General features: G+C 36.9%; 1 protein-coding gene across 2 annotated transcripts in view; it reads right to left on the bottom strand.

Annotated features, from left to right (window-relative positions):
• The window catches only part of EML5 (EMAP like 5), a 157,841-nt gene that overhangs the window by 68,513 nt on the left and 70,866 nt on the right, over window positions 1-18,462 (bottom strand). For both annotated transcript variants that reach the window (XM_029951761.1, XM_029951762.1), the window contains exons 13-20: window positions 17,273-17,391; window positions 15,782-15,968; window positions 10,337-10,442; window positions 8,949-9,042; window positions 8,336-8,436; window positions 2,848-3,050; window positions 2,116-2,227; window positions 710-837 (exon numbers count right to left, since the gene is read on the bottom strand). In XM_029951761.1, the coding sequence (XP_029807621.1) occupies window positions 710-837; window positions 2,116-2,227; window positions 2,848-3,050; window positions 8,336-8,436; window positions 8,949-9,042; window positions 10,337-10,442; window positions 15,782-15,968; window positions 17,273-17,391 (1,050 nt within the window). The remainder of the gene's footprint in view (window positions 1-709; window positions 838-2,115; window positions 2,228-2,847; window positions 3,051-8,335; window positions 8,437-8,948; window positions 9,043-10,336; window positions 10,443-15,781; window positions 15,969-17,272; window positions 17,392-18,462) is intronic.

Raw genomic sequence — 18,462 nt, 5'->3', positions numbered from 1 at the left:
TTCTGTCACTGCTTTGTCTCGGCGTGGCCTGCGATGGTGAAAGTTCGCCGCCAGGGGTGCCTGAACTCCAGGCTGTTGGAGTGGATCACCGGTCCTTGGTTTGTGAGCACATTCACATCTTCAACACCAGCGACGCTGTTTACCCCTAAGACACTTACGGAGAATGAAGATTTTGTCCTCTGCTTTAGCTCTTCTACGAACCACCGTCTTTGGGCGAGCAGTTCCGTTCGCACCCATGCGCACCTGTGCTTGCGGTTTGGCGAGTTTCTCCTGGCCTCCGATAGTTTCGTTCATGTTGTTGGAATGGAAATGGGACCACGTGGGGACTAGTGTTGGCGCTCAGGGGGTCTCGGCTGGATCAGCTGAGATTAGGCGCACACACGCGGGGACGCAAGATGGCAGCTAGAGGGTGTTATTTTACTTTTTTTTAACATTTGTTTTATTATTATTTTCACTGACAAATATTTTCAGCAACAAAATTTTAGTATATATTTATTTTTAATTTTTTAAATTAGAAACTTAAAAATGAAAACAAAGAGTTCACAGAAAAACAACTGCCTCAGATTCAACAAATATATTTCATTTATACATATATTCATGTACATATATTTCCCTAATTTAACATTATTTTTCACTATTGTAACCTTTGGCTCTTACATATTAATCCAACTGCATATAAATGAAAAAAAATTAAATTTTTTCAGATTACCTGCACCAGAAGTGTTATTGGGCCACTTTTATCCACTTCTAGTATTTCACCATTCTTTGTGCCAACTAAAATATGACCGTGTCCTAATGATATGGCACGTATAGATGGGTTATCTTCCAAGAGAAGACCTGAAATGTTAAGTGGAGATATTCTAGGTATAAAGTCACTAGAATACAAAGATGTACATGTTGCTGACAATACTACTTTGACAATGAAAATCACATTACAGGGTTGCTTTTTCCTGTATTTTAAGTATCCTAATAAATGCACTGCATTTTCCCAAACCACTCAATTTACTATTCTCAAAAGTACCCCCCTGGGGTGCAGGGGTGGCTCAGTCGGTTAAGCGTCTGACCCTTGATTGCTGCTTAGCTCATGGTGCTGTGGTTCAAGGGGTCGGCCTCCCACGGCACACTTGGCACTGAGGGGGTGGAGCCCATTTGGGATTCTCTCTCACCCTCTCTCTGCCCCTCCCCTGGAAATGTTTTCTCTCTCTCTCAATATAAATAAACAACAAGAAAAAGGTACCACCTATATACAATAATTATCTATTATCCCAGCTCTCCTACTACTGATAACTGTTTCCTCATTCACCTCCTTACCTTCTTGGAGCACAACAATATTCTAGTTAGTAATTTTAATTCAATTCAACTTAAGATTGATTCATTTATGTCTACTATGTCCTAGGAAGACTACAGAGATACACTGGTAAACATAACAGCGTGAGCTCCTGCCCTCCCAGAGCGTATAATGAGGAAAATGAGCCCTGTGTGAGGAGCATAGTGAAGCAGGAGCATAATGCAAGTAAATTCTTTTTCTGGGGGGATGGAGAGGAGATGGGAGTGGAAGAAATCATCCTAGAAGAAATAATGTTTGAGATTTGAAAAATGAGTATATGGTCAGGTAATTGGAGGGAGCAACAGGGAGGAGAAAGGGCAAATTCTAGGCAAAGGTTATAGCATATAGGAAGGCAAGGAGGTCACAGAGAACGTGATGAGTGCCTTAATATACTGAGAGCAAGCGTAAAAGGAAGGGCCTGCAAGGACAGACGGGCAGGGTCAACAAAACACGACCGTGCAACAAACCGCCGAGCCTGAACACAAAGTCCTGACTGATGGTACAGGTGATGCCCATATGGGCAATTTTCTTTGAAAAATTAAAAATTATAAAACTACCACTAATAATCTCGCACTTGGTTAATATTTTACCATCTGTGTCACAGAAAATAGATTCATATGAAAGGAAAGCAATGATTCTGGCATCCAGTTAAAAAGCTTTTCCCATTAAATTCTGATGCCTATCCAGTAAAGATGGAAAAATATATTCCACGTGCTCCACCTCAGTGACCATGCATGTTAATGAACAATGAACCTTTTATTGCTCAATTTAATTAAATCTCAAACCACCTTTAGATCCTGGTGCCAAAGCGGCTCTTTTTATAGCGTAGGTCTTGAGACATCTTTCAAAGGAGTCATCCCAAAGAGCAACTACACCATCTTTCCCTCCAGTTACGAATCCCTTTGAAAGTAAAAGCTTCAAGTTAATAAAGATCTAAATACGGAAAAAAATAACCCCCTTTATGTTGCAAAACTCTAGAGGAAAGAACATTTACAACTAAAAGTTACAGCTTATAAACAAGTTAGCCTAAGAATCCTTATGTTTTTTATACATCAACATGGAATCTACAAAAATATTTACAGTAACACTAAACATTCTACTTTTAGGACAAGACTTTGAGAGCAAGGTCTGTAATCTGGAACCATAAGATAGCTCTACCACATTCGGCAAGATACAGATATTCTCCTGGATGCTTCATAATTCCATCTTTCAAAAAGAGGATGGAGGGTAACAACAGTAGTTACCTCACAGGATATGGTGATAATAAAACACTTAAACCATTGTTGACAAATAGGAAGAGATTAATAACTATTAAGTCAAACTTTTTTAAAATAGCAGACCTATTTCACTCTGCATTCAGGAGTTTGAAAGAGGAATAAAAGAAGGTAGGAAGGCTCTAGTTTACAGATTATTAGTGGGTGGCTCAGCTAAGAAGAAAGGCAATATTCCTTTACTTGTGAAAATGCTCTACAATCCATGATCAAATTATGTTAATGTAAAACTATCTTTCAGATACTTACTTTTTCCAGTGCATGCATACTAAACACTGGCCCATCATGTGCTTTAACTGTTTTTATAAGAAAGACATCTCTCCAGATACACACGTCTCCTGTGGACGTTCCAGAGAAGGCCATCTCTTCTGTCCATCCATACACTGCACACATCATCGTGTCGTTCTTCCCCAGGGCACCCACGTAGCCTTTTCTTCCAATCAATCCTCCCCCTGGTTCATGAAAAAATCACAGAAGTACAACCTCTAAAATGTATAAAATTATAAAGTGATAAAAATTTCTTTCCTACTGTAATTATTTAAATAGAGACTTAATTAAAAGGAAAACCAGAGGTCTCTCAGTCAGGGACTCGCCTGGCTCAGACAGCTATATCCACAGCAGCTTTTAGGCCATAGCTGTTTGGATAAAACATATATATGCTAAGTCGGCTTAACCAGTCCTCAGCACTTTTGATTGTTTTTCAAAATTTTTATTATGACATATTTAAGAAAGCAAAAAACGTACAAAAAACCCCCAATACAATGAACGTATGTCTATCCCCTAACAACCTACACAAAACTGCAAAAACAACCAAAACATGATGCCAATCCCATCTCCCTTCTTCACCCCTTACTATTCTGAATGTGATGCTGATTATTCCATGCATTCCTTTATACTTATTTTACTACTTATTTGTAAATTCTTAGGCAATGTTAGATTTTTCATGTTTTAAGATTTTCTATAAATACCATCCCATAAATACAGATCACAGTGAACAATCGTTTGAACTGCGTACAAGTCCATTTTTACATGATATATTTCAATACAGTATCATAAATGGATTTTTTCTTCCTGATGATTTTCTCTTTTTTTAAATGTTTATCTTTGAAAGTGAGAGTGTGTACACATGCAGATGGGGTAGGGCAGAGAGAGAGAGAATCCCAAGCAGGCTCAGCATAAAGCCCAACATGGGGCTCGATCTCATGCATTGTGAGATCATGACCTGAGCCAAAATCAAGAGTCAGACACTTAACCGACTTTATGATTTTCTTAATATTTTCTTTGCTCCAATTTACTTTATTGTAAGATTGTACTACATAATACTTATACTTTACAAAATATGTGTTAATTAACTGTTTATGTCACTGGTAAAGCTTTGGATCAATAATAGGCTATCAGAAGTATTTGGGGAGTCAAAAATTATTTGCAGGGTCAGCACCCTAGCCTCCCTTGCTATTCAAGGGTCAACTATATTCCTTTGCAACTTGCTTTTATCACCAACAATCTGTACTGGAGTTTTATGTATTTTGATTTGTACATCTGGAAAATGCATTTTCATAATTATATAAGCATTCCATTATATGAACATAATTGTCCATTTTCCTATTATTGGGCACTTAAGTTGCTTCTGAGCTTTTGAAAACAACACTACTTTAAACATGTTTTTTAAATGTGTTACTTATTTTTGAGAGAGACAGAGACAGCATGAGCAGGAGAGAGTCAGAGAGAGGGAGGGAGACATAGAATCTGAAGATAGGCTCAAGGCTCTGAGCTAGCGGTCAGCACAGAGCCTGACGCAGGGCTCAAACTCATGAACCATGAAATCATGACCTGAGCCAAAGCCAGATGCTCAACTGACTGAGCCATCCAGGAGCCCCTAAACATTCTTGTAAAGGCCTCTTCCACGCACGTACAAGAGATTCTCTAGGGATGCCTAGCAATGACCACAGGGTATGTGCAAAAAGGAAAACATACAGATGAGGGGTTTCATATGTTCCCAAACTATTTTACAAAGTTGAGGCACTAATTTACACTCCCACTAATAATGAGAGGAGTTGTTGTTTCCCACCTTTCAGGAACATTGTGTATTGTTAGACTGGGAGACATGAAATATCAATTGAATTTTACTGTGGTTTTAACGTGGATTTCTCTGATTATTAATGACTTTTATCATATTTTCCCATTTTTATTGGCCTTTAATTACCTATTGATATCTTTTGCCCATTTTTTTTCCAATTGAACTAATTCATTCATTCATTCCTTCATTCAGGAAATACATATGCCAGCACTATTCAAGGCACTGGGGGTAGAGCTATGAACAAAACCGACAACAAATTTCCTTGCTCTCCTGGAGCCTATGGTGAGACAGTCAATAAATATAACAAATAAGTAAAATGCACAGTATGTTAACAGGTGATGATGGGTGCTATGTAGAAAATGTGAGCATAAACAGGAGAGAAGAAATGGGAGGGGCCGATTTTAAGTAGGGTGGTTAAGAAAGGCCTCACTGGGAATGTGGTAGTTGAATGAAGACCTGAGAGAAGTAGCAAGAGCAAGCCACTCAAGAAGAAGGTTTGAGGCAGAGGGACCACCAAGGGCCCAGATGCAGGAATGTGACAAGAACCTTCAAGGAACAGCTATAGAGGACAGTATGGTGTAGCAGAGAAAATAAGGGAGGAAGTCATGGGAGATGGGGCTATAGAGGTCAAAGGCAGCATTATAGGCCATTGTAAGGATTTAAGTTTTACTCTACATGAGATGGGAAATGGTTAGTGGAATGAAATCTGGCATATCATGTATTAATAGGTTCATCCTGATTTCTGGGTTGAGAGTAGATCAGAGAACAGCAAGGGAGAAAAGAGTAGATGTCTATTTCAATCATCTGGGCAAATGATAAAGGTGGCATGGACCAGGCGGTTGCATGAAAGATGATGAAAAGTGGTCATATTCCAAATGGGATGCCTGGGTGGCTCAGTCGGTTAAGCATCTGACCTCGGCTCAGGTCATGATCTCACAATTTAAGAGTTTGAGCCCTGCATTGGGCTCTGTGCTGACAGCTTGGAGCCTGGAGCCTGCTTCAGATTCTGTGTCTCCCTCTCTCTCTCTGCCCCTCCCCCTGGCTTATGCTTTCTCTTTCTCAAAAATAAGTATTAAAAACAATTTTTAATAATAAAAAATAGTTTGTTAAAAAGTGGTCATATTCCAAATGTATTCAGAAGACTGACTTTTCTTACCACAGCAGTCAGAGTTGTCAGTGAACTTATAAGGATAATTAAGTGGATTGGTGAAGGGGGGAAAATAGGTCAGAACTCTCTCAAGGGAAAGAAGGAAAAGATAAATTGCAAAATAAACATTTAAACAATGATTTAACAGTGTTATAGTACATAGATAAGAAGAGAAACTGATTACCAATTCAAGGGTCAAGTTGAAGGAGGATTTTTGTTTGCTTTTACTTATTTAAGATAGAAGAATACACCCACGTTTATAAGCTGAAGGAAAGAATAAGAGGGAAAAGTGAGGATGCAGGAGAGAGGGAAGAAGAGCTGCAGTGATGTTCTTGAGTAGGCGAGAAAGGATCTGGTATACAAGTGAAGGGACTGGCTTTCACAAGAGCACAGACTGTCATCTGGAGAAGGAGAGGCAAACTACAGGCTGTGGGTGAAACCCTGCCACCACCAGTTTTTGTACAGAGCCCACTGGCACAGGTTAGCACTGTGAGCTACACAGGCCATGACTATTGCCTTCTCTGCTTCCAGGACCTGCCTCCCCAACTTTAGGCTGCCAACTAGTAGTTTCCCCAAGGTCTAAGCTGATTACCATTGACAAGTTGAGGACTTTGCTAATGGCAACTACTGAGCACCTGCCAGTGGAACTCAGTCTAGGAGTTGCTTTAACTCTGGCTAGCTCCTCAAGGTGTGAAGGTAGGGTTATCCAGAAGGAGAAGACACTAGGACCTACGTGTCACTGGGGAAGACTAAGACTGACCATGGTTCCCCCAGCCCAAACTGCCAGGCCCTTTCACTACAGCAAGATGATCTTGGAGAGAATATCTCCTGTTAAAGGCAACTAGAAATAAAACAAGGCAGGAGTTCTTGTTCTGTAAGTACTTATATAATCTTGATTTTGTCCTTGGGGCCAGGCAGTCTAGAGTATTTGCTATTTCCCCATTTACAGAAAGAGTTTGCCACCCCTGGTTTAGATAATAAACAACTGGGTTTTCTGATAGACACAGCATAATATATTCCTGCTGTACCAGGTCATGTCATCATTGCACTCAAAAACTCAGTGGCTCCTTACCCCTACCAACCATGAAACAGAGCTCAAATTCCTTAGAGGATGGATTAATAATTCATAAGTTGGAATTCTCAAAGCCTAGATCTGAGACAGGAGGTCAGAAGCTCTCTTTTAGACTCAGGTCTGAGCCATCATTACTTAATTTACATAAAGCTATGCATTGAGAGAATTAGACGGCACTTACTCAGATGAATAAAGTGGTTACTTATTTCTCACTTGGCTAGTGAAAGAACTCCATGGATCAGAACCCCCAAAGTGAGGAAGGTTGGAAGGCACACCAAAGTTTTAACATTTATCCATATGGTTCAGTTTCAGGTCCACTATATGACTAATCAATCTTAAGGAAAAGTTATTCAATTGCAAATCTCTTCATTCTAAAACTGTCTACTTTCTTTAAGTCTCTTATTTCAAAGAAACGTATAAAAGTTTTTGGTTTTTTCCAAGACAGAAATAATTAGCATTAGTTGTTTGGTATCTGCAATTCCAAGGAAACAAGACACTCTAAAATTTTGTTTAAATATACAGGAATGAAAATGTGAAAATACTTCTTTTTACTCTGTAAATGTATATACACTATGATTTGAAGAGTTTGTGATAAAGTAGCAAATCCAAATCTGAAAATCAATTCACATTCTATGTAGTTTACAATTTGAAAGTAACTTGAACTTGGGAAATGTCTTCATTAAGACTATTCTTTTCTACATGTATTATGTCTTCCTAGGTTTGTGTATTTTATCTGAAAGGTTTACGTGGACTGAGACTTAGCAAATTGATGGAATTTATAAGTATACCTCTTACACTACTATTTTCTTTAGAAAGGAGACATTTTTTATTTGAAATTCTGAACTTCTTCCACAGTTGCTAATCTACAGTTACAAATGACTCAAGCAATACGACTTTCCACTTCTGTATCATTTTATAGCATATAAAGAATTTTTACAAAGTTTCCATTTTCAGTTTATACTAAAAAATATGTCTTTAACAGAAGAAAGGAGTCTGGACATCACTCGATTAATCTCATAAGTTAAACCCTTCTGAAAATGTGAATACTACATCAATGTAGTCAATAAATGACAAATTAATCTTCCATTTGTTTATAATATATCAAGACAATTGTGAATCACTTAAAAACATTTTGGATAATTTTGGATTTTCATAAAAGTTTCAAGGGTAACAAAGAATTCTTGTGTACTCCTTGCCTAATTTCACCTAATGTTAACATTTTACATGCTATAAACTATTTGTCAAAACTAAGAAACCAACACGTTTGATGCACTTCTGTTCACTGAACTCCAGACCTTATTCAGATTTCACCTGTTTATCCACTAATGTCTCCTTCCTGTTCGAGGATCCAATCTCAGATACTGCGTTGTACTTAGCTAAGTCACTTTTAAAAGTATTAATTTCTTAAGTTTCAAAGGAGCAAAAAGAAGCACTTCCTTACCTGCTCTACGCCAAAACTTCATGTGTTTAATTCCAGCTGTAATTAATTTGTCAGGCACGTAGGGGTTCATCTTTACAACAAAAATCTTATCTTTACTTCCTCTGAAAAAAAGTAACACTGTGTTAACTCTGAAGATAAATCTTTCCCTGACACTGTTGACTATTTCCTCCTTTAAAGCAACTGTTAATATTTTTTATTATAAAATACACACTCACTATAGAAAATGGAAAATGTAAACTTATGTAGCCATTGGAAATGCTTACAGCATGTTTATATATCATCCTTCACTCAAATATATGCTATAAGCATTTCCAATGGCTATATAAGTTTATTATACAGTAGAATTCACTCTACCTATAAATACAGACTTAAAGATAACAGCCACTTCCAATGTCTTACTACAGTTACAGTTACAGTTAAAGTAGGTTCACAAGGGATAAACCTACAAATGATTCCTTAATTTGTCTTTTTACCAGGATTATACTATTTATTCAATGGTAAGAAAGATGGTAGCAATTAAAAAAAGGTTCCATATTTGATTTCAAAACTTTTAAAAATTAATTTTTAAGTGATTCCAGTGCTTTGCCAATGTGATATCAAGTTTTTTCCCCACCTTGCTACTGAAAGTTTCTCTCCTTTCTTCCAGTCCCACAGCACAATAGTGTGGCTATCATCTATTCCAACTGAAGCCAAACGTTTCCCATCCGCTATAAAAATGAATGAGAGAGAGAGACTGACCAACGAGATAAAAAAACATTCAGTACATGTTCTAAAACCACAGTACTATATTTAAAAAATGTTAAATGTTAGGCATGCATATATGTATAGCTATACAATAACCAGAATTTGTAAGCAGAAGAATAATTTCCTAATGCATCTAAATATTATTATTTTTCTCTGGCCTCATTTCCAGGTTAGGATGGAGAGGAAGAAGATAGTGGAAAAAAGAGATTTTAAAATGGGAAATAAAGAAAAAATAAAGAAGAAAGTATTTACTTCAATTAAATTTACTGTAAGAACTCTATTGTGATATAAGAACTCCTAGTGATTACGAAAATTAACTGAATGAAAAAGATGTAGGTTACAACCACATACTGTCATTAGTATGACCGTTTGTCGTAAAGGTCAATTTTATTAGTTGTCACTACTACCAAACAAGCAATGACTGTATTAGACAAATGACTGAACTAAGTCAGTCATGCTGACAGGTGTGCACATGTTGATAGGCTGCAAACGCCCAAACTACAAGTAAACATTTGCCACCCTGCAAACCTCAATTAGTTCGTTATCACTACCTGTGATTTTTCTCTTGTTGACTCCCTTAGTTTGCCATTAATCTTGTTTCTTGACTATCAGCAGATTCCGACATGCATATTTACACTTCCCAATAATTCACTCATTTCAACTAGAGTAGCACAAATTTGCGGTTTGTTGAAATAAAATCCTCTTAATAGTATTTCTCCCCTCTTCCCAATCCATATCCTAGCTTTCATTGTAGATCTACCTGAAATTGTTAAAGTTTAAAAAATACAGCAAAGAGCTAAATGGTTTGAAATTTTTCTTATAGCTTGGAATTATCACTTTGTAGAAATGCTAGAAAACAAATACCTCAGCATTCACCTCTTTCTTTCTTAGCTTTCACCCTAAACATTTTCAGTTTATTCTGTGGCTGTAAAATATTAAATGAGATTGGAGTGTTCCCAAAGTGGGAGGTATAGAAAGCAGTATTTGAGACGGTTTTAAATGTTATATAGACATTTTTTTGTTTTAATAGAAATGTATTTATATTAATGGGTATTAAAAATAACACTCATTAAATTATAAGCTAGCCCACAAACCCACACCCTCTGCCCTGACTGGTTAGGACAATAGTACGCACATTTGAAAACAACTGTGTAGATCATAGCTACATGACAAGTTTAGGCAACACTGATTTGAACGATAATGCTATGTATCACCTCTGCATTTTGACCATTCTTACGGAGACAAAAACAGCCTTACCTGAGAAATCAACAGCACAGACACCATATTGGTGGCAGCCCTTTAATACTGACAATGGTTTAATGGTCTCTGTATCCCATATGTGAATTGAGGGATCTCTACCTACCTACAATAGAAAGAATTATAAACGTCATCTTTTAGAATTAAATTTTTGTTTTCATATGTATTAAAGGGAAATAAAACCGGAGATTATACAGCTTTTGCCTTACTTGTTATGGGCGTTTATCAAATAAAAAATATAAAGCAGATCATCTATGTGACTGATATTTTTCTTACATTTGTTGAAATGCTAATGAGGCTAAGCTCAGTGTTTCTAGGACTGTTCTGTGTGACTCACAAATCTTATCCTGTACTTCATCAATAAAGATAATTCTCACTGAGCACCTACAGTTAGCTGTATTCCCAGGCCAGAACAACAAGCACTAAGACTTTCAGGTAAATTTTGCAAACTCATTTGGAAAACAAGGCATTTTGAGTCAAATAAGTATCTGGTAACAGATGCTTAATGAAGACGAAAGGCTGTAGATAAATGGAAGACATGATACTTGACCTGGGCCTTCAGAAAGTACAGTCTCAGATAAAAAGAGAAGAAAGCAAGTACATTCTAGGCTTAGATAATGCTATAAACAAAGATACAGAGGGGTTAAAGTACCAAGCAGTTAAGGCTCTGAATAGATGCTATCACTTAGGTTTTAAGTTGGTTTAGATGTTCACTGATGCACAGGTAAACTATCAATTCATAATTATTCTCTTAGACTCAAGTAATCACTGTATTAATTATAAGGATAAAGAGCGAGAACAGCTTTGCGCAGAAAGGCAACTCCTGAAATAATGGATACAGCTGCCAATTATTATTTTTGAGACTGATTTTATATAAAGACATAACAAATAACAAGACTACCATCAGCCAATATTTCACTAAGCTCTTCAGTCAAATGTTCCCATGGGCTGTTAAGTCTTCTGTTTAACTTCTGTAGTTTGACACATTTGATAATTTCACAGTCGCACTCTGTTCTGGTTCTTCGGTCTCCCAGACTTTTACTACAGAGTTTCCTTCAGAACTGCATTACCTCTCCCTTAAATATAAACTTCCCCAAGACTCTGTCTTTAATATTCCAGTCTTTTCATTCCACGTTTTTGCCTTGGGGTATCTCACTTTCAGTTTCAATGGTTAAATCAACAAATGACTCCCAAATTCTACTTTCTAACCATTAAATTCTTCTTCTGAATTTAAGACTTACATTTCCAATTGCTTACTGGACATGTCACATGGAAATGATGATGATGACAACAAAGGCTAACATTTACCAAGAACTGACTTATGTCCCAGAAACTGTTCTAAATGCTTTACAAGGATGGACTCATTTAACAATCAGCAATTCTAAGAGATCGACACCAACAGTATCCTTATTTTAAACCAGTAGAGACTAAGGCAGAGAGAGGCTAAGTAATTTTCCCACAGCTAGTAGGTGAAAAATCTGGAATAACACCACATTCAGTGCTGGCCAAGAAAAAAAAAGCGAGTGCTCTTAGAGTACCCGTGGGGCATGGCGGTCAGGGATGAGGGGAGAGGTTAGGCTAATTTTCAGATGTTACTTACCTTGGTTTGAATAGCAATAGGAATTAGATAAAGTTGGAGGATTGAATAGAAGTGGAGGGTAAGAATTTTCCAGAGGAGGGAACTAAGTAAAAGAAATGAAGCAGTATTATATACATGGACAAATTCTAAATAGCTCAAAAGGCAGGGGCATAGTTTACAAGGAAATAATTGATAAGAGATAAAAAGAGGGATCTAGGAGTGTGTGGGTGGCTCAGTTGGTTAAGCATCCAACTTCAGCTCAGTCATGATCTCATGAGTTAGAGCCCTGCATCTCACTCTGTGCTGACAGCTCAGAGCCTGGAGCCTGCTTCGAATTGTCTTCCTCTCTCTCTTCCCCTTCCCGACTCAGGCTCATTCTCTTTCTCTCTTTTTCTCTCTCCCCCCACCCCTTAAAAAGTAAACATTAATATATATATATATGTCTTATACATATAAGAATATATGTGTGTGTGTATGTGTGTGTGTGTATATATATAGATACACATAAATACACATATATATACACATATATATATACACATAAAGAGTTTAAAGTTGGCCTAAGGTTAAATATCTTGAGCTGCATGCTAACGAGCTTAGACATTAGCTTAAAAGCTGATAAACATGGAAAAAAAGATTATTAGTGAATCAGGAAAATGGTTAGGGGGTAAATCTGAAGATATAAGACCAGTTGGTTGGTTATAACAACAGATTAGAAATTATGAAGCAAAGGACTGCCAAGCAGAGAAGGTAAAATACAAAAACAAAACATGACAGAGATATATTCATGGTAGAGCACTGAGCTATATTCAGAGCAAATCTTGGATGCAACTCAGGGGCTGACTGGCTATAATGGGTGAGGAGAACAAGCCAGACTCTTGGGCTTAGGCCACCAGGCTAACTTAATGTCATGTTCCAAGTAGGAAATACAAGGATAAGCAGGTTTGAAAAGAAAGCGTAATCTCATTTATCTTCATTTTGGACGTGCTGCATCTGAGCGACTCACAAGATATCTAAATGAGTGTGTTTCAGGTAAATTTTTCGTGAATTGTACATATACAATATATGAGTTCATCCAATTCATATTAGATTGGGATCTCTTGGGAGTGGAAGCCAATCTGAATTATCTTTGTGTTTCCCCATGACGTTTAATGCTTTCAAATGAGAAGCATTCAACAGATATCTGAATTAAACAAAATTTTCTAATTAGGGTAAAGTCAACATACTCAAATTGTAGGTAATGTTCTTTCAGCTTCTTTCACCTCCAATTACAATCACAGTTCATGACAAAGGAACATTATTTGTACTCTACTCCAACAAACAAAACACCATTTAGATTTCTCATCTAGGGGGAGGAGGGAAAAGAAGTGGTGGTGATAGAAGAGGGCACTTGTGGGGAAGAGCACTGGGTGTTGTATGGAAACCAATTTGACAAACTATTTAAAAAAAAAAGATTTCTCACCTAAATTTCAAAGCCCTCAGATAAAATACTTCAGAAATACTTTTAATTTTAATATTTTTTATTTTTAACAATTTTAAGAGGCATATTTATTTTAGAAGTCTATAATTATGGAAATGAGACTGGTTGGTTGAAATGTAATACAGGAAAGAAATGGAAGAGAAGGCAGTGTAAGCCTGTGCCTTGGGAGAAAGGCTTAGACCCCACAGTATCCAGGGATGTCCTGTGGGCATGACGACTTTTCATCTAATCCAACATGAATTCTCTCCAATCCCAGAATCACGATAGCAAATGACCAGTGTTTATACAGCTGTCCTTAGAACAGTGCCAGAGTAGCACTGAAACCCCTTGCCAAATGCGATGGATAAATACTCGTGCGTTAAGAGGAACCTTTTATATAGACTAAAGGTAAAGATGAACAGTGCCTCTGAAGACCTCACAAATCCTTTTAATTAGGTCTTCATCATGCCCCTAAGATTTGAATACTTCAGGCTACTCGCAGCTCTTTAAATAAGCTGTGTTTTGTGGGATTGTTGCTCCACTTTTCCAAATAACACACTTGGAATACTCTCTCCAACCTCCCATCCGGTAAACTGCTTAGTGCAAATGTCATTATCTCCTTGAAGGTTTCCCTGATTCTATTAGGCACAATTAATCAGTCCTTTGTTACACTGCAAAAGGAATTCATGTATATCTCATTAGGAATTCTCTGCAGGGGGCTTTCTTTGCCTCCCAGGAAACATTTGACATTGTGGAGGCCAGGGATGCGGCTAAACATCCTCCCATACATAGGATCACACCGTACGCAACAATGCAATTGTCCTCACAACAAAGAATTATTTGGCCCAAAATGTCAATAGTGTCAAGGTTAAAAAGCGCTGCTTTATACTTATAACCCTGTATCACAACTTTTCTTGCAAGTATGCCTTGTCCCTCAGAATATGAATGTTGATCACGGTAAGACCATGCCTTATTTATCCTTATCTTCCCAGCACACTTCCTGGTACATAGCACATGCTCTATAAATGTTTTTGAAGAAATGGAAGGAGGGAGAAAAAGGAAGCAACAGAAGGGGAGAAAGACTGGGCAAGAAGGAAGGAAGATGGAGGAAAGATAAAGGGAAGAGTGTTCTCTGCTTTCAGAAAAACTCTACAGAGCGATGCTAATTGCCCACCCCCACACCTCAGTGTATCCTAGAAAGTATATTTACATGGAGTTAAAAAAAATTTTAATGTTTATTTTTGAGAGAGAGCGAGCAAAAGCATCCACAAAGAGTGGAGGAGGGGCAGAGAAAGAAAGGGAGACACAGAATCCGAAGCAAGCTCTAGGCTCTGAGATGTCAGCACAGAGCCCAACGCAGGACTCGAACCCACAAACCATTAGATCATGACCTGAGCCGAAGTCGGACGCTTAACCAACTGAGCCACCCAGGTGCCCCTACACAGGATTTAAAAAGCCAGACAGACTAAGCAAGCTTTAAGCTTTACCATTTATTAGCTGAAAGATCTTTCAGAAAATTATTTCATTTCTTCAAACCTAAACTTCCTCATTTCTAAATGGAAATGGTTTCCCTATACAAGAGGGGACATAAGAGTGAAATAAAGTCGAGATCTGAACAGTGTGGGGGTTTGGGTATCAATCCCCGCACAGTCAAAAATCCACATATAATTTTGACTTTCAAAAAACGTAACTGTTGGCCAGAAGCCTTATTAATAACATAGTCAGTTAACAGGTATTTTGTAAGTTACATGTGTTATGTACTATATTCTTACGATAAAGTAGGCTGGAGAAAAGAAAATATTAAGAAAATCAGAAGGAAAACACATTTACAGTACTGTAAAAAATTTCCACGTAAGTGGAGCCATGCAGTTCAAACTTGTATTAAGGGTCAACCATACATACTAAGAAACTAGAAAAGTGCTTACATAAGAAAGAATGTATAAACATCACCCTTTTTCTCCTTCTCTAAGAATACCCACATAGAGAAATGTCAGTCAAAACTCTTCGCAGTGTCTTCTATTTCAACATTTCTGCTCTGTACTTTGGTAAACATGAATGGTTAATATCGTGGTTGTAAAACAAAAAATGTAGCCGTCCGGGTTGTCACAGAGCATTTGTGAGGTGATTTCATTATTTTAAGTAACTCAACTCAAACAAACCAATTTCTAGTCTTTATGTTTCTAAGTTTACCCTACAAATTAAAACATATATATCCGGACAGGAAGAAGACAAGCCAAAACTCTTAGTTCCAAATAATCAAAACAATAAAACTCTAAGAAAAACAGGAGGAAAATTTTGGGGTAAATTTTACTTGTAAAGATTTCTTTATTCTTCATTTCCTAGAATACAAGCAGATTTTTTTTAACAAGTGGACCGCCCTGACTGTAAACCCAAAGCTCTAACAGACCTGGCCTGTTGCCACGTAGTCTTTCAAAGGATGAAGAGCCAGGCAGAGAATATCATCGTCATGTCCCAGGTAAAAGCGCTGTGTGTTCTGTTGCCGATTATAAATGACGCCCACTGCTGCGACATGGTACACAATTTCACCAATTTGAGTATAAAAAAGATTACTTCGACAGTCGTAACCTCTGTAACTGAATATAGGAAAACATATCACGTAAAATTAACATTAGCCTTTATCTGGTCAATTGGGACTATATAGAGGAGTACAGTCCCTTGAAGGTCATTCAATGTCCAGTTTTACAAGATACTACACAACTAAAACAAAATACAAGCATCTCAAAGTCCATAAACTTTTATAAACTGCTCCTATTACAAATAGCTAAATCCAAGATATAATACTGAATGAAAAAGCAAGGTGCAGAAAAGTATATACGGTATACTATTACTTGTATGAGTAGAATACTAAATCTGTGTACTGTAAAACAAAAATTGTTATTATTTTTTTTTAACACGTGAAAGGGAAGAGAACTGCCCTTGGAGAGTGAAAAATGATGCCTGGTAGGGCAGAGATGGGGAGATTTTCTTTTTCTTTTTTTTTTTTTTTTTTTAGATCTAATTGGTTTTATTAAAAGATTCATTACTCAGGTAGTATCCTATCTAGCCAGCAAAGAGGAGCTCCCTGAGAAAAGGACTTTCAAAATGTACCCTTTTGTACAGATTGTTGAATCATGAGTATATCCCAAAAATATTCAAACAACAATTCTAAAATATCATACACATCCAGAAAAAAAATAGCTGAATCTTTTTAAAATAGTCAATATAATCCCATTTATAGCAAGCCTTCTTTTGAGTTTCAAAGAAACTAAATGTATAATACACAACTACACAGAATTACTATTTTAACACCAGAATACAATATTCTTACTAAATGACTCCTTTATAAATTCTTGAAAGCATTATCAGTCAGGTAAGAAAATGATTAATGGGTAGCAGAGAAGGCAAGGGTTGACTGGAGAATCTGTTGTTTCAGGATGAAATCTGACATTCTTATTGCCAGATGTCTGAAAAAAAATTCAGAAACTGTATTTTATTGAAATTAAAATACAAGGGCCAAATGCAGGCCAAATAAAAAAAGGGGAGCACAATATAATTCCAAATCAGATATATTTAGGGGAATGATAATCTCTTACATTTTACTTATTTTCATTTGATTAAAGACAAAAGTTCCATTTCTGTAAACGAATACTAAACTTTTACAAGACAAATGTATTTTAGACATTTATGCAGTGCTTATTATGCACCAGACGATATTCTAAGTCACCAAAAACACTGGCTTACTAACGCCTCATCAGAATCCTATGAAGTAGACACTGTTACCTTCATTTTACAGATGGGGGAAGAGGCAAAGAAATATTGAGTGACTTGCTCAAGTTCACAAAGCTAGTAAATGTGAACCAAAATGCAAACACATAAATGAACAATAGTTGTTTCATACCCATGAACGAAGTGTAATCGAATGCTATTTCCTGGAGCCCGCTCTCTTCTTTTAGAAGTACCACTTTTTTGTTTCTCCTTGTACTGTTCTTTAAGCTGAGGTAGATCTTCTTTGTAAACCTTTCAGTAATATGCACAGAAGTAAAAATAACCTTAGAATACAAATTAATAAAGGTGTTCACAGATTCCTAATGGGACTTTGAGACATTGTGGTTAATACTGATTACTAAAGTTTTAACACTAAAATAAGAAGGTATTTTATGAAATTTTCTTCCTTGGAAACAACAAATTTATATTTTTTGTATATCACACTGACAAATACATAGGTAGTGTTCCATGAAATTATTTTTTGAAAATTTTTAAATTCTCATGTTAGTTAACATACAGTGTAGTCTTAGCTTCACGAGAACTCATTGTCTCATCTCTTACTTAGGACACCCAGTGCTCACCTCGAAAAGTACCCTTAATGCCCGCCACCCATTTAACCTGACCCCTCACCACTCCCCCATTAATCCTGAGTTTGTTCTCTGTATTTAAGAGTCTCTTATGGTTCATCTCCCTCTGTTTTTATCTTATTTTTCCTTCCCTTCCCTGACGTGCATTCTGTTAAGTTTCTCAAATTCCCCATGAATGAAATCATCTATCTTTCTTTGACTAATTTCCGTTAGCATAATACCCTCCAGTTTCATCCACGTTGTTGCAAATGGCAAGATTTAATTATTTTTCATTGCTGAGTAGTATTCCATTGCACATGTTGGGGGTGTGTATATATACATATATATATATATGTATTTCTTAATTCATTCATCAGTTGATGGACATTTGGCCTCTTTCCACAATTTGGCTATTGTTGATAGTATTCCTATAAACACTGGAGTGTGCGTGCTCCTTTGAATCAGCATTTTTGTATCCTTTAGATAAATTCCTAGTAGTACAATTGCTGGGTCTTAGGGTAGTTCTATTTTTAATTTTTTGAGGAACCTTCCACTGTTTTCCAGAGTGGCTGTACCAGTTTACATTCTCACCAACAGTACAATAGGGTTCCCCTTTCTCCACGTCCTTGCCAACATCTGCTGTTTCTTGAATTGTTAATTTTAGCCATTCTGACTGGTGTGAGGTGGTATCTCCTTATTGTTTTGATTTGTATTTCCCTGATGATGAGCAATGTTGAGCATCTTTTCATGTATCTGT

The sequence above is a fragment of the Suricata suricatta genome, chromosome 9, assembly GCF_006229205.1.
Source record: "Suricata suricatta isolate VVHF042 chromosome 9, meerkat_22Aug2017_6uvM2_HiC, whole genome shotgun sequence".
Classification (NCBI taxonomy): domain Eukaryota; kingdom Metazoa; phylum Chordata; class Mammalia; order Carnivora; family Herpestidae; genus Suricata; species Suricata suricatta.
The sequence above is the reverse complement of the archived record's forward strand: the minus strand, read 5'-3'. Positions and strand labels throughout refer to the sequence as shown.